Raw genomic sequence first — 15,235 nt, 5'->3', positions numbered from 1 at the left:
CTCCCAATTTTTTATATATATTTACGGAGATTGTACATATCAAAAACTATCATAGAAAGCAGTGATAAGTGTTCTTTAGTAGAAATTTTGAATTTTGATAATAAGTGGTTTTAGTCAGAAGATATCGCATTTTCAAGTTATCATCCCATTTTTAGACCAACATACGGAACTTTATCCGTGTTCTCTACCGCAGTAAACAAAATGCAACCTCCATGACAACGTACATGTACAGCAAAACCAAGACAACTGTTATTTCGCATTATTAAATCAATAATATTGATATTCAATTACAATGTCAGGTTTGCAAAAATTACATGTTAAATAATACGTGTAGAACAAAGGACCCGTTGACTTGAAATTGTAGATGGAAATTTGAATTCAAATAGAAATTGTGCTGGTGCAATATCCATACACTCGTAATTGAGACCTGATTTTTTCACCAATAATAGGAAACACAGCTACTACCATATTACAGTTTGCAATATAAAATCATTTAAATGTCGGTAAGTATTTAATTTTAATTCTATTTATTTATCAATTCATCTTATTTTTTTATTTAAAAAAACATGTGCAATTTATGTTGAACTGAAAGTGTCTGAGGGCAGTTGAGTGAGCATAATGCTGTAGAACAGATAGTTTGAATAAAATACTCATCCGTGTGCAACATCGTTTTTGGTGTGTTTTCTAAGAATGTACTTTTCTTTAAAACCGTTAGAGGTAAAGACATGATTTTTCACCAATAATAGGAAACATACTATCCTGTTACAGCTTTGAAACTCAAATTATTTAAATGTCGGTAAGTATTTTATTTTAATTTTTGAAATTGGGTACAGTTCATTTTAAATCACCCTGTAATAGCACTGAACCAAAGACCTCTTCATACATACAACATGCTTGGACTGACTATCAAGTATAATGTTTAATGAAGTGCAGCCGGAGAATATTAAAATTTTAAGCCTGCAGGTAATTATGAACTCGGAAAGTGTAACAACTTTAATAATCAATTAATTACAACTTACGCAGCTTTAGTCTTTATCAATATTTTGCACAAATGAAGAGCTTGTTTCCAAACCATGTTAAGTCCACAACCACATGTTTCTCATTTACTTGTGTGATATAATCACAATTAGTTTGGCATTCAAACAATGAGTTGTACCATAAACAAGCCATTATTCACCACAATAATGCTGCATAACAATATGCAGACTATTGTTCTCATTTGGGAACAAAAGGCCTCACACAGTATTGTTACTGTGCATCCGGTCCATCCACTGTTTGCTTTGTAATGGTGCATCCAACTGAAATTACTATACCTATAGCATCACAACCCATTGCAATATCACACAGGTAAATCAGAAACATGTTTGTGGACTTAACATGGTTTGGAAACAAGCTCTTCCAATACAGACTACAAAATGATCAGTATCCATCAGCATTATGGACAAGACTACCCACATCAAGTCATAAAACTATAAATCCTGGGCTCCAATGTTGCATCCAATGTTGCATTTTGAAGAAGCAGGATCTAATGTTGCATTTTGAAGAAGCATGTTCCTGAATACTGAACACCAAAACAGATGGGTACCAACCATTTTGATACAGCCTGCATGTGTAAGTTGTGATTAACATACTGACCCTGCTGTTGAATTGAACTTGAACTGTTTTCTTTGTATTTTAAGTTAATTAGACCACCCTCAAATAAATGGCACATGTGCCATTTCTTGTGTCATGTCATATAGGATAAGGCTGCCATCACAATTCTTTTTTGGATATTATTGACCTTTCTCCTTGACTTGAAGTTCGAATTTGTGAAATTTTCGGTTTGAAAAGCTGGTGTTTTTTTTTTTAATTTAAGGATATCAAAATTGCTGGAAAAATAACTGTAGTCTCTTTAATTTGAAATGCAGTCTCTCAAATAAACAAACAAATAAAGACTTGAACATGTTGAATTTAAACCATACAATTCTGCATAGATGCGATCACTTAGGTCCAATTTCTTGAAGCTTGGCTAGTGATCAGGCTTCTAAACCCAACAGGCTAGAGCCCTACCAATGTGGATCCATATCATTGATTTATCTTTTTATGATATAGGATTAATTGGGCTTAAGCCTGATGGCTGAGGAAGCCTGACCAGTAGCCCTGCTTTGAGAAACCGACCCTTAATGTCTTTAATCGATTGTTTTGCTTGTAGGTTCTAATAGATGGTGAAATTGAACTAAAGATGTCTGAGACTACACCAGAAATTACCGAGACAAAACCTGAGTCGGAACCTGGGATGCCACCCGAAGGAGGTTCTGAATTTCTGCCTTCTGGAACAGACGCTTCACATCAATCGATGTCTGGATCTGGAAGCAAAGGAACTACAGAATATGACGAGGAGAGGCAATGGATGTTGAAAAAACAGAAAGATAGTCCTCTGGCAGCTTCATGTCTCAGATTTCTTGCACTTTGCGATCAAAGATCAATTGATATTGTCGACCAATCTACTGAAGGACCATCCGAGTCTCAGGCTCAGGGAACTGTTTCGCATGCAGATGAATTTCTTCTAGCATATGGTTACCGTGTGCGAATCTATCTGCTTGATACCGATGATATAAAGCAAGAAAAGTGCGATGGCTTATTCAACTTCATCTATCCAGAAGACAGAGATGAATTGACAGATGCTGATGGTATCATGGAAGCAGCAGGTGAAATGGTTAAACAAGAATATGAGACAAAAAAGCAAAATGGTGATGCTAGACGAGGCGTTATAGTCACAAGTGCTGGAAATCTACCACAAAAGAAGATCTTCCATATCGAGATGATTAGAAATGAGAGCAAAGCTAAGGACTCGGTCAGCGCAGCTTTACGCAAAGCAGATAAGGAGGAAATGAAATCGGTCGCCATTCCACCATTGAGAGAGTATGGTCTAGACTACATGCTGAAGAGAGAGGCATTCCAATTGGGCATTTTGAGAATGATGCTATTTGAGTTTGAATTTAAAGAGAATCCAGTTTGTTTACATTTGATTATAACTGCTCCAACTGAAAGAAATTCAAGAGAGAAGATGGTGGAAGAGATGCGTTGCTATGCAGGGGGATCGGGATCTCTGGGGTCTCACTACTATACTCAGTAACTGAGTATAGCACTACTCTACTCAGTAACTGAGTATAAGAATCAAATGGATTTTTGCTTAGAAGTGAATGCAACTCTGAATAGTAGCCCGCCCCTATAACGATAAAATTTACTCAACATTGTCTTGAGACTTCAAATGCATCAATTATTCAGAATCGGCTATATCTGAATGTCCTTGTCCATGTGACTTGGGATAATTTGAAGTGACCTCCACTTAAGATGAGTCTGGTATTTAATAATTTATTCCTAACTATTATGTTAAAAGAGACATGTAGCACCGACAAGTGCATCCTCATGCCTGGAAAAAATAGGGAACTTGGGAACCTGGTTCCAGGGAAATTTTGTGATTTGGAGGGAAATTTTTGAGTTCTAAATAAAGAAATACATAAGGAATAGTGGGAAATGGGGTGAAATCTTAACTATGTTCCCGGGAAACCTGTGCATCCTTTTGATATGGATGTACACATATTCAATTTATAAATTACATAGTTTTACTTACAATATATCAAATTGCTTTCACATCCCAGATAAAATATTCTCATTTTCAGCTCAAGTTTATATTTTGTTTTATTTTCAAAACAAACATAAAACTAAATACAAAACATTATATTGTAAAACCAATTGTGGATGCAAGTCATCAAATGTTCACACACAAAAATAAACAATTTTCCTCGCAAAAGTTACTGACAGACCAATCAAATTAATTGCCCTGAAAATACTCTCAGATTAGTCATGATACTGTAGCCATCCCAAATAGCAAGTACAGATAAACAGATTTAATATTTTTGTTTAATGTAAACAACTCCCCTCTCCCAAACAAAAAATCAACAACAACAACTCATATTTGAGCAATTTTAAGTAAAGTTTTTGTTAAGAAACCCTCCTTTGTGTGACAATATTGACCAAGATACACACATCTCATAGCCCTCTACCTTTTTATATGGTCTGCCATCAAATGCCTCTTGATTTGAAGGTCCCAAGCATACAAATATATACATTCCTGAGGGCAGGGAATGGGACCCTGCTTCCAAACTCTTAATATGTTTACATTTACAAATAAAAATATTTTCATGGGCAACCAGTATACTATAAAAGCAATTTACTTAATTTAAATTACAAACTCTAAAATACTGCTAGTTTAGCAACAAGAAATGTTGCTTCATATGTTTCATGTCAACATGAGTCCAAAAATTACAAAGAATTAATTTGGCTTTTGAATCTTATAAAATCAAAATATCTACTACAATTTCATTCATTCATTTATTTTTTTTTCACCCTGAGTTTAAAGGGTAGTGACATAGTGCTTCTATATGTCTGCGCCACAAACATGCCGACACACTACCCTTGTTCATGTATCTGTGTGTGTGTATAGTATAGTATATGCTCTACAGCGCTACTTGTAGATGATTTTGAGCACTAAAATGTATAAAGGAGTGCCTCATCACATGTACATGTGTGAGCACATCATAATCATCCACATTACACAGGGATATACCTTGACAAAGCCAGATAGGCTAGTACTTAAACATTTTAAACATACATAAGCTCATTTACTAACAAAATCTCTATGTGAAACTTCAACTCCTTTATCCTGCCCCGCCCCCTTTTAACAACAATACTTGAATATGCCAATTTCATCAAAAGTCAAAGTTGTCACATAGGATGTACAGTAAATGATGTGGATGATACTGTATTCAAGTTTGAATATAAACATTTTAAAACAAATATCAAAGCTGGTAGAAATTTGAATATGATATCTGTCATCACAAAATGAGAGGAAATTTGGCAAGGAAGAAAATGGCGCATGAAAACAAAAGAATTCTTCTTTGAAAAATTGACTTTTGAACACAAAGTGAGGGAACAACCCTGGGACAGGGTGTTAGCCAGCCACCTATCCACCCGTCAGTTTAGGCAGGCAGTTTGCTCCTGGGACAGGCAAGAGTAACACATCTGATAGATGCTAAATTCTAAAAATAATGCTTGAATAAGTTACGTGAACTCAAAACAAGACGAGACAAATAAATCAAGGATACAGCAATTGCTATTTGAACTGACTGAACCCCCAGAAGGTGTAGAGGTCTAGTTTATGTTTCAAGCTCAACTTTTGGACAGGGAGTTTTGGTGAAAATGATGGGCACTTGTCAACTCCCAGGTACCCTGCCCTGGCAAGATAATATTTTAAAGCTCATGATCCAGAAATTATGAATCTGACCATAACTCAAAAATAATAATTTGCAATTTAATTTCTTCTCATTTTGTGGTATATGGCTTAAAGCACACAAATGTATTAAGTGCATATCTGGTGGGACATTATCATGTAAGAAATCAATTGCATCATGAAGAATCACATGTATTTAAGTTTAAAAGGCACAATACTCATTTTGTACATAGTATGGAAAATACTGGTGGATGGTACACTTTTACCTCTTTGAATAATCAAAATTAAGAGGCACTGTTATTGAAAAGGCAATTTTTTCTTGCATACACGGCTTTCATTATTAAAAACTTCTTTTGCAAAGAGAGATGGTCCAATATAGTTATCAATCAAATTTTATCTCAAAAATTGACTGCTCCCTTCTTTCACATTTCTACATTAAAAATGTGCTAACTGCAAACATGATGGTGTATCCTGACTCCTCTGATTGAATTCCATGCATTACATTCATGTAAGCTTCCACAGAGTTAGCCTAGTATCAAAACAAGGATTATAGCTTTCAGAAAAATGCTGCAAAATCTTTCCATGAATTAGTCTTGACAAAAGCTAATTTGGTGTAAGATTACATGAAGGATACACCAAATTTTAAGTACCACTGACTGTATTGGATCTGATAATTTAATAGTTCACCTCACAAACAATTTGCTTGATTCCTTGTGAAGTTTAAGAGGACACCCTGTCAGTCCGAAACACCGTCAATCCGAACCTAACCCTTACCTAACGTTTTTGGACTGACTGGGGTTCAGACTGATGGCGTTTCGGACTGACGGGGTGTCAGACCCCAAGTTTAAAGGAATATATACAGTCATTTAATTTTTACATCAAAAACTTAAGACCAACTTCACCTTGTCAATATTTTGATAGAATATGCACATTGTGATTAGATCAAAATAAATTAAAGGTTCCTCAAAGCTTGGGCGCGCATTTGTAAAATCGTGTGATTTGAAAAAAAGAAAATTTTTTATTTCAAAAACAAAATTTTTTATACTTTTTCCGGAAAAAATCGAAAAAAAAAAAAAAAATCGCATTTCGCATTTGTTTTCAAATCACTCGTGAGCTTTGAGACGAACCTATTATTTTTTTTGGCCTTTCAAAAACTGACCCTGCTGCAGAAATTTGACTAAAAGTAAAACAGAGTGCCCTCGAATACTGGCAGGCGAGCCATGCATCCCATCATGCATTTCATATTGGACTGCCATCATACATGGGCAATTCTTTTTTGTTTTTGGATATACTAGTATTCTTTACCTTTCTCCTGTAGTATTGAACTAGTGAAACTTTTGAATTTTGTTGGCAAAATTACTGTATACATGTATCCCTTAAAAACCAAACAAGCAAAATGTATTTTAATCATTATTTAGTTTTCCCCATAGGTGGTATGCAAATAACTCCATTCAACTTATGTCCAATTTCATCCATCTCTACTCTCATTTTCTCTTGCATCTCTCTGTGTTGAAGTTCTAAATCCCTTACAATCAATTCCAAGCGGTCAATTTCATTTCTTACACTCTGTGATTCATCAACTGGTTTATTCAATCTGGAGTTTCTAGCACCCTTATCGGTGGATGGAATATACTGCAATCTGATTGGTTGTCTCTGGCTGGGTAGTAAGTCTGTTTGATATTTCAAAGACGAGATCTTCTTCTCCACATCAGAGGCTATGTCCTGTTTCATCAGCTCAATGTCTTCAGAAATCTATAAACAAGGTAAAACAAATTTGAGGCAATCAAGCAAAGCAAGCTGCATGTCAACCAGTGTCTTAGTTCGCCACCAGTGTTCCAGTGTCCGAAAGAAGGAAAATATGGAGGTTGTCCCGAGGACAACTTAAGTATGAATTCTACTTGTCCTCAAAACATTTTGGTTGTCCCCAAAATATACATGTCATGTTTTTGAGTGCAAAGGCTCCAAATAGTGGTTGTCCAGGGATAAGTACATAGCTCAATATATAGTTGTCCCCAGTGATTTTTGGACAAGAGGACAAGAGGATAAGTGCTTACTTCAAACACTGGTTCACACAGAGCTCATTTATTGTCACAATTTTGAAGCAGTGAAAAACAGATTAGACACATGGAAGAGTGTCATTCTCAATGAAAATAGTAGCACTGGCCTACCAAAAATGGACCATTCTGAACAAATTCAATTTGGCACATTGCATTTCAGGAGAGTGACCACTTTTTGCCACCTGTCATTTAGGCTGTGGGTTGCTTCTGGGATGGGCATGATCAATGCCTTTGACAGATGCTAAATTGTATTTATTCAGGTAGATGCTGTCACATTTTTCAATTATATTGATTACCACGATAGCATTCTCTCATGAACATGTTTGCATAGACTTTTAAAATGTGTAATTCATACCAGGCGGCGAGCGGCATAATAGAGAGAGAGAAACAGCAAAACCGCTCAGCTGTATGGCACTTTCCATACACTTGAGTGCATCGGGAATTGAATTTTGCAGCTGGCGTGAGCACTGGTACGCACCGTTCAATTTGCACACTGAGTGATCGGAGCCTGACCAACACGGCGATTTAAAACCGTGACAGCGACTCTCACCCAGTGATAATCAAATTTGTACTGTATTTAATGAATTTGAAGGTTAGTTTTGTGGGGTTCATTATCTAACCCCAATGGTTTAAGGGCTGGGGTATGAGCGTTTGGACAGTATTTATTTTGGGACATTAGAGCACATCAGACATATCGAATTGCATTCTGAATACGAAGAATGTCATTCTGATATCAAATAATTTTGGTTTTTGAAATTAGCAATTTAATACACATTTTATGGCAAATCATTAAAATTGATATTTTTGATATTTAACAGTACTGAAAGTAAACTTTATAAATCTGATGATTTATACTTAACGTGTATGTAGGTGATATGAAATGCCGACGATCAATTGAAAATTTTGACCTTTCGTATTGAAGATATGGATTTTTTTTCCCAAAACACAAAAAAAAATTAGGTCTTTTTGGGATAAAAATCTATATCTTCAATATGAAAGGTCAAAATTTTCAATTGACCGTCGGCTTTTCCTCCCTGCTACATACACTTTAAGAATATATCATTAGATTTATATAATTTACTTCGAGGGCTGTTATATATCAAAATTTGAAAAATATCAAATTTTTATAATTTGTCATAAAATTTGTATTATATTGTGATTTTCAAAAATGAAAATTATTTAATATCAGAAAGACATGCTTCGTATTCAGAATGCAATTCGATAGGTCTGAGGTGCTCTAATGTCCCACAAAAAATACTGTCGAAACGCAATAAACGCTCATTTTAGATCCCTTAAGCTTATATTAATATTATTTATTAACATACATGTAGGCCTACTTGTTTGTGATATTTTAAGCGTTTTAAAATTTCAAAATAATCCCACACAATTACACGGCAGACGAAGGCAAATTCCTGAATTTAGTAAATTTGTGCTGCACACCACCTGATTCATACAACCATTCAATTGTATTACATTATGCTAAGTTCTGCAACCTACCAGTTGATACTGTTCCTCCGGTACATGTTGCAAACAGCCCTGGATTTGCATGATGAGATCTCCCAGTTCCTTGCACAGCTGTTTGAGTTCTCTACTAGTGTGCATAGCTACATAACTCACTTGGGTAGGTGCAAAATTGTCCAGTGGGTACGTGTCTCCTGCTTGAGTATCTTCAGATTCATTCTTAGAGAGTTTGCTATCAAGGACACTTTCCTGCATGTATGGAGAGTTTAGTGAATGATGCATATTTATAAAAAAAAATTACAAGGGAAGTAAAAGGTGTGCAAACAACAAATGGTACACCAGACTAAATACATATTAAAGCATGCAGTAAACACATCAAATTTATCCACATGCATGTGCACTTCTATCTTTGTGATTTGTGACATTTCTCCACTTACAGACTATAGCTAGCATCCTGTCAACCTGTCATTTTAGATGGGCAATTTGCTTTTGGGATCAGCAAGATAATGCCTTTAAGGGGGTACTACACCCCTGGCCAATTTTTTGCCTATTTTTGCATTTTTCTCAAAAAATTATAGCACATTGGTGACAAGTAAGATATGTATAGTATAGGGGCAAGAACTACAACTACTGTACTGAAAATTCAGCAACTCAAAGCAACTAGTTATTTATTTATTGATCAAATATTGGTTTTCCCTCATTTTTGACTGTAACTCCACAACTGTTGTCTGTGCTGAAATAAAATCTCCAGTGCAGTAGTTGTAGTCCTTGCCCCTATAATATACATATCTTACTTGTCCCCAATGCGCTATTATTTTTGAGAAAAATGCAAAAATAGGCACAAAATTGGGCAGGGGTGTAGTACCCCCTTAACAGATAATAAATGAGATTCACATTAATTTTGTTTGTGTTAAACTCACAGTTATTAATTTGAAACTTACATGTACTCAACTACAGTTCATTTAGGATGAGTACTATTATTCAAATAAAGAACAAACCTCAAATTCTAGCAAAGATACTGGTTCATTACCTTATAGCAATATATGCATGGCAACATCTTTTACTATACGGGTAAGACTCCTAACATCGCAGATTGAATGGTGTGCACTCAGCTGGCACAGCAATTACGCATGTTTCACTTTTTCATTATGCATGACTGACATGCGTGTATGTGAATTTATGTGAGCCGCTGCGAGCGAAGTTGGGACCTTATTGATGTGTGCAGTAACAAAAACCTTATAATATTGCCATTTTAAGTTATAGAAAGTATCGATTTATTGCTAGAAATGACACACTTCTTACCATCCATTGCCAGAAGACATGTTCTTGTTCTCTCCACTTGACACAAGTTTGAAGTCTGAGGATCTCTGCATGTAATAAGTCCTGATACTAACATAAATGACAAGAAGAAATTTCAAATTAAATACATTGTGGTTACTGGTATATTGAGATTGCTAATCAATAGTTGGCATGTGTTCATCAATTGATGATGCACATATAATTAAGAAATAAAGGGCAGTAAAAATGTTTAAATGATGGGTTCGGCTGCGCCTCACCCATTATTTACATTTTTACTGCCTTGGACACATTATTTTCGTGTAAAGGATAATGTTGCAGCCTTTATTTCTATTCTATTACCACAAAATAGTGCAATTTAAAGAGAAAATATCACATTTTTTTGCACAAATATTTCAAGGTGGAGCGCCTACGCGTAGCCAAAGCGTAAGTGACAGCGAATATTGCGGAACGCGTAACCAAGCGTAATGCTTTGCGTAGAGTGCGTAACAACGCTAATATACTGCATCGCGCTTTGCTGTGCGCTGTGATGCGAGTAGAACATAAAGTTCGTTGCCCTGGCCACTTTATTGCTAATTAATGGTCTTTCACGTGACGCGTTTCAACAAATCACAGTGCGCGATTTTGAATAATGGGTCGTGGGTGTAATAGAATTCCAAATAACTACCTGGCTGCTGTAGGCCTAGGATGACTGTTATAATGGATGGAATAATGTGAAACATTTTCATTTTTTCCATCAGCATGCACAGATGGGTGCATGGTCTGACTTTATCACATGAGTACAGCAACTAAACATTCTTTGACATAAAAACTCCAATAGTCTGAATCATACATTGTAGCAGAAGCAAAAATGTGTAACACAACATGAAAATTAGATTACAGTGTCTGTTCTATAATTTAACTTGTTACATGTACATCAAGGAATCTGGTTGAGGAAAATACCTGTGAAAAGCTCACTACTTCTCTTACCTTTTGCATATGGTGAGGATGCCTGAGAAGGAATGTTTCCAGGACGGAAAGATGCTGTAGATCGGAAGAAATAGATACACCCTGTGTTGCCAGATGAATCTGAAGTTGTTAAAAGCAAAAAAAACAACTCAAAAGATTAATATTGCAATAACTTATTATATAATCGAGTTTGTTGTTAAAACAAGGCTTGTTTACAAATGTATTTAAGATAAGTTGCATAAAATGCACCCGTAATGATAATGCATTTTATGTATGTAATATGTATGTACATGTTGTGCAGTGTGGTGTATGTACATGTATGTGTGTGAAGGGTTAGGGGCCCGGGGGGGGGGAGCAGGTGGGTGTGCATGAATGTGGGAGTGTGTCATTGTAAATACCTGCAAGTAAGGACTGCATGATGTAGGGTTAGGTCTGCACTTGGATAACTTAAGTCTACAGGTGTACAAAATTCACATGTGTGTGTCCACAATTGGATGGGGTACATGGCTACGGTGTGTGTGGGGGGGGTGTGTGGGGGGGGGAGCTGTACAAACTTGTTTGCATTTCCTTCTACATAAGACACCACACAAGTGTCATACACATAAAATCAATTAAGCCCCTGACAGTAAATTTCATTGCCCAGTATGCGTGCCGACTTTTCAGTTCAATTTTACCAGCGATTCACGCTGTTGTTTTTGCTCCACTCTAGCACCCCCAGTACATGCATGTCATATCCCAATTTGCTTAAACTCCCTGAAAAAAATTAGCATATGGGGGTTAACTATTGCAACATTTATAACATGATGACAAACTTATCAAACAGGTACATGTAAGCATTTTTAGCAAATTCTAGGTTCATGCAACCCTACCTGGTGAGTTAGAGTACACAGCTCTTGTTGTTTCATATAAAGCCCCCTCCATGCCATCTTACATTGTCCAGCCTTCCATGCCAGATATTTCACCTTCCCTGATGGAGACAAAGTTTGGCATCCTTGCTTCAAGGTCCTTGAAACATCAACCTGTGACTTCTGTTCATGCAAAAAAGATGTATCACCTCCAAGAAATGGTGTCTGACTAGATTCCATCAGCTTGGAGATGAGGTGAGTTTTGGCTATCAACCAACCACAAGCAAGTAGGAGGTCCTGACTACCGTAGCTAAGATCCGAAGGCAGGCTGAAGAAATCAGAGCTTCTGTAGCCATAATACCACATGATTTGTTTAATGTGCTCTAAAGTCTGTTCAAGATTGGTTGAAAAGGAAGAAGTGTCTTGCTTGGGAAAGTGCTGTTGCTGAGCAAATGTTGACAGTTGATACAGAAACTCCCACATTGGTAGGACCTGGTGGATTGAGGCAAATATGTGACATGATCAAGGGGAATGAGTTGGATGTCGCTAATATTGTTTTTGAGATATCGGCAAATAGAGTGTTCAAATTCTTTGGTTTTATATTGTTTTCAGCTCTTGATAAATTGCTCACAACTCTGTAACCACTAACCAGATGTCGAATTTTGAAGGGGTTTACATCAAAATGTACCATAAAACACTTCTACATGTAATTGAAAATTGCTGACATGAGACCCAAACTGTATAGTCTCATTTCAAGTTGAGAATAATGCCATGTTGGATTTTGCAATGGCAAAATGGATTCGGTTAGGTTGCTAGCAGACAAATCACCCTTCTATGTGTGTGTCGCAGGATTTGGTTATCGCGTGCAACTTGAATCTGCCGTTGTGAAATCCAACATGGTGTTATAATTACTCTCAACTTGAGATGAGACACAGTATGTATATAGTCAGCCTGTGGCATACATTTTGGATGAGATATGTGATACATGAACTGAATTATAACTTTCTTTACTTTGTTTATCTACTTAAAGGAGGATTTCGTGATCCTCCTAGCATCCTCTTTTTATGACATTTTTCAGAAGATATCCACAAAAAAAGCTTATTCCCAAAATTTCAGTTGATTCTGATTTTGCGTTTGGGAGTTATGCATGATTATGTGTATTACGCTGCTCCATAGGCCACTGTTGTAATTTCGTTCTGGTATACCAGAACGAAATTTAAATTTGGCGACATTTTTGCTAAACAAATTAATCTGCAAGAAATATTTGGTACATAAACATTATGTAGCCAGAGGTAGCCAGTGGAGAAAAGTGGGGGATGAGGCTGTGGATCACAAAATGCCCTTTTAAATGATTGAGAACATGTGAACAAATGGCTATTTGCAGGTTTGGGTTAGATGATCATTAAATGTCATAAATTATTAAATATTGTGAAAACTTACTGCTTCTTGTCTGTCAAATTTTGCCTGTCGCAAAACTTCTGGAGAGAGCTGAATTGAACCATTCTGTTGCAACAGTTTGCAAAATGTCCCAATTGCTTCTTTAGCACCAACTTACGATTTCTTTGGATCTGTCCTTTTGAATTACCGGTACCCTGTTTGTTTTTTTTGCTTCAGAAGCCATGGTGTTTCATTGCTAAAACCACTTCACCAATTCCTGTTATTTTAATAAAAATAGAAAAATGCATTAAGGTCCGAAACAGCATCATCCCCCCCATTTTTTTCATTGTTGATGAGGTTTTGGTATCACACTCACAATCACATAATAGATTATATTTTTCTCATTACTGAACTATCCTGAAATTTGACGCTCCAAGTCGATGTATTTCTGGAGAATTCATGCAAAAACAGCGGGCTTGGTGGCTACTACTTCGGATTTCTGGGCAGGGAATTATGAATGAAATCGCAATAAATGTCTCCTCATGTTATTCCTCAAAGCAACATGGGACATAACTTCTTAAAATAAAAAATTGAAATCCTAGTATGACCCGTTATTGAAAATTTTGTTTGATAAACATCAACAAAAGGTCATTTTTCTCACGAGCAGAACGCACATGGGCAAAATGGCGGCTAGGCTCTAATGCTGGTTTCATACTTTCATGTCGCTTGCCGCTGATCGGCATGACACATGAGCAGTGCACCTAAACGGACATGAACAAGGCTTATGATTGGCTGATACGTCATCGCATGTGTATAAAATTAGTCTCAGACTGTATGTGGCTATCACAGGTTTGTTAGGATCAATGAGCGTCAGACCGACACAATATGGTTGTGTAGAGATTATCATTGTGACGCCCACGTTGGAACCCAGTCGGAACCATTAGAGTACGGAAGAAATATCCTAAAACGGGACTGAAGCAATGTGGCTATTTCTATGTTTGTACCGGGGAAGTACCAGGCATTCTTCCACACGGAGACTGCTACAAATTTGTCCAAAGGTAGGCAAAGGGTCATTTTTAACAATGACTAAACTTTTCAGAGTTGAGGTGTGCTAAAAGTAGACCATTTCTTCTTCTTCTTCTATACTGCTCAACTTCCCAATGAAGAGATAACACAAGGTGAATTCTCGGCAATAAATTTATATTCAATTTCGGGGGCTGTATTTGGTGTACAATGTACATGTCACGTTTTGAACAGAGTAAAAGACGACCATTACTTTATAGTTGCGCGAGAGACTCGCTTTACCTCGCTGCAATACTACGTATTGCATGCGTGAGCCACACTGAGTCCTTTACATATAGGACAGGTATGGCGTATAGGACTGGCAAGCGAGTCTAGGGACAGGGTACCGTAAAACACACCTTGACTTCAGACTTCATGCTTCACCGCCACGCTGTTCAGCTGATCTTGATTTCAAGAGTTGAAAATCAGTGTTTGAAAGACCTAAAAATATGGAACATTGTGTTCCCCTTAGCCTGATCCGTACAGGCATTATGAACATGTACATTTTACAACAATTCAATTTCAACCATCAATCAATAAATCGATCAACACACATGACACATTATCATGCATGCATGAACTTGATGAATTACATGTATGTATCAATTTAAATTTTAATTGACAAAGTACTTAAATTGCATACATGCTCACATTCTGAATTCTCGGCAATAAATTTATCTTCAATTTACGTATTTACCTCTGATCATATAACGTTTTCGTGTCTTTCTTGATTTCCTAATAGCAGTTTTTGGGTCATTTTAAACTGGGTTTTAAACATCATATCAGCAAAGAATGATCTTGGAAAATCACCGCTTCAAAAATCTTATGTGTAGCTCGTAGGAAATTATTAGATTTGACGAAGTCACAGTAAGTCGCAGCTTTCGCAGCTTAGTCGCAGCTAGTCGCGTTGAAAATGA

At 36.5% G+C, this 15,235-nt stretch overlaps 2 protein-coding genes across 3 annotated transcripts; one reads left to right on the top strand and one right to left on the bottom strand.

The window, feature by feature from the left end:
* Positions 1-387: 387 nt before the first annotated feature.
* LOC140153111 (uncharacterized) lies at positions 388-4,499 on the top strand. 2 transcript variants are annotated; one of them, XM_072175744.1, is made up of 2 exons: positions 388-503; positions 2,192-4,499. In XM_072175744.1, exons 1-2 carry the CDS (start codon positions 498-500, stop codon positions 3,113-3,115), a joined length of 930 nt encoding a protein of 309 aa, XP_072031845.1. In that variant the 5' UTR covers positions 388-497; the 3' UTR covers positions 3,116-4,499. The 2 variants fall into 2 exon arrangements, with proteins under 2 accessions (XP_072031845.1, XP_072031844.1); XM_072175743.1 differs by lacking the exon at positions 388-503 and adding an exon at positions 862-963.
* A 2,126-nt stretch (positions 4,500-6,625) lies between these two features.
* LOC140153110 (uncharacterized) lies at positions 6,626-15,121 on the bottom strand. Its single transcript, XM_072175742.1, has 7 exons — positions 15,016-15,121; positions 13,320-13,533; positions 11,904-12,371; positions 11,056-11,154; positions 10,093-10,179; positions 8,827-9,039; positions 6,626-7,024 (listed from the first exon to the last, which is right to left on the bottom strand). Exons 3-7 carry the CDS (start codon positions 12,360-12,362, stop codon positions 6,683-6,685), a joined length of 1,200 nt encoding a protein of 399 aa, XP_072031843.1. The 5' UTR covers positions 12,363-12,371; positions 13,320-13,533; positions 15,016-15,121; the 3' UTR covers positions 6,626-6,682.
* Positions 15,122-15,235: the final 114 nt, after the last annotated feature.

This window comes from Amphiura filiformis, chromosome 5, assembly GCF_039555335.1.
Source record: "Amphiura filiformis chromosome 5, Afil_fr2py, whole genome shotgun sequence".
Classification (NCBI taxonomy): Eukaryota; Metazoa; Echinodermata; class Ophiuroidea; order Amphilepidida; family Amphiuridae; genus Amphiura; species Amphiura filiformis.
Note: the sequence above shows the minus strand (reverse complement) of the source record. Positions and strands in the feature narration are given on the sequence as shown.

What these genes read in the sequence shown, in the direction of transcription:
- LOC140153111 (XM_072175743.1), top strand. Translation starts at nt 916, where the DNA reads ATGTTTAATGAAGTGCAGCCGGAGAATATTAAAATTTTAAGCCTGCAG. An exon ending in TTAAAATTTTAAGCCTGCAG is followed by an intron (nt 964 to 2,191) that starts GTAATTATGAAC and finishes TTTTGCTTGTAG; the next exon opens with GTTCTAATAGATGGTGAAAT.
- LOC140153110 (XM_072175742.1), bottom strand. Translation starts at nt 12,362, where the DNA reads ATGTGGGAGTTTCTGTATCAACTGTCAACATTTGCTCAGCAACAGCAC. An exon ending in TGTGTACTCTAACTCACCAG is followed by an intron (nt 11,155 to 11,903) that starts GTAGGGTTGCAT and finishes TAACAACTTCAG; the next exon opens with ATTCATCTGGCAACACAGGG. An exon ending in ATCCTCACCATATGCAAAAG is followed by an intron (nt 10,180 to 11,055) that starts GTAAGAGAAGTA and finishes CATTTATGTTAG; the next exon opens with TATCAGGACTTATTACATGC.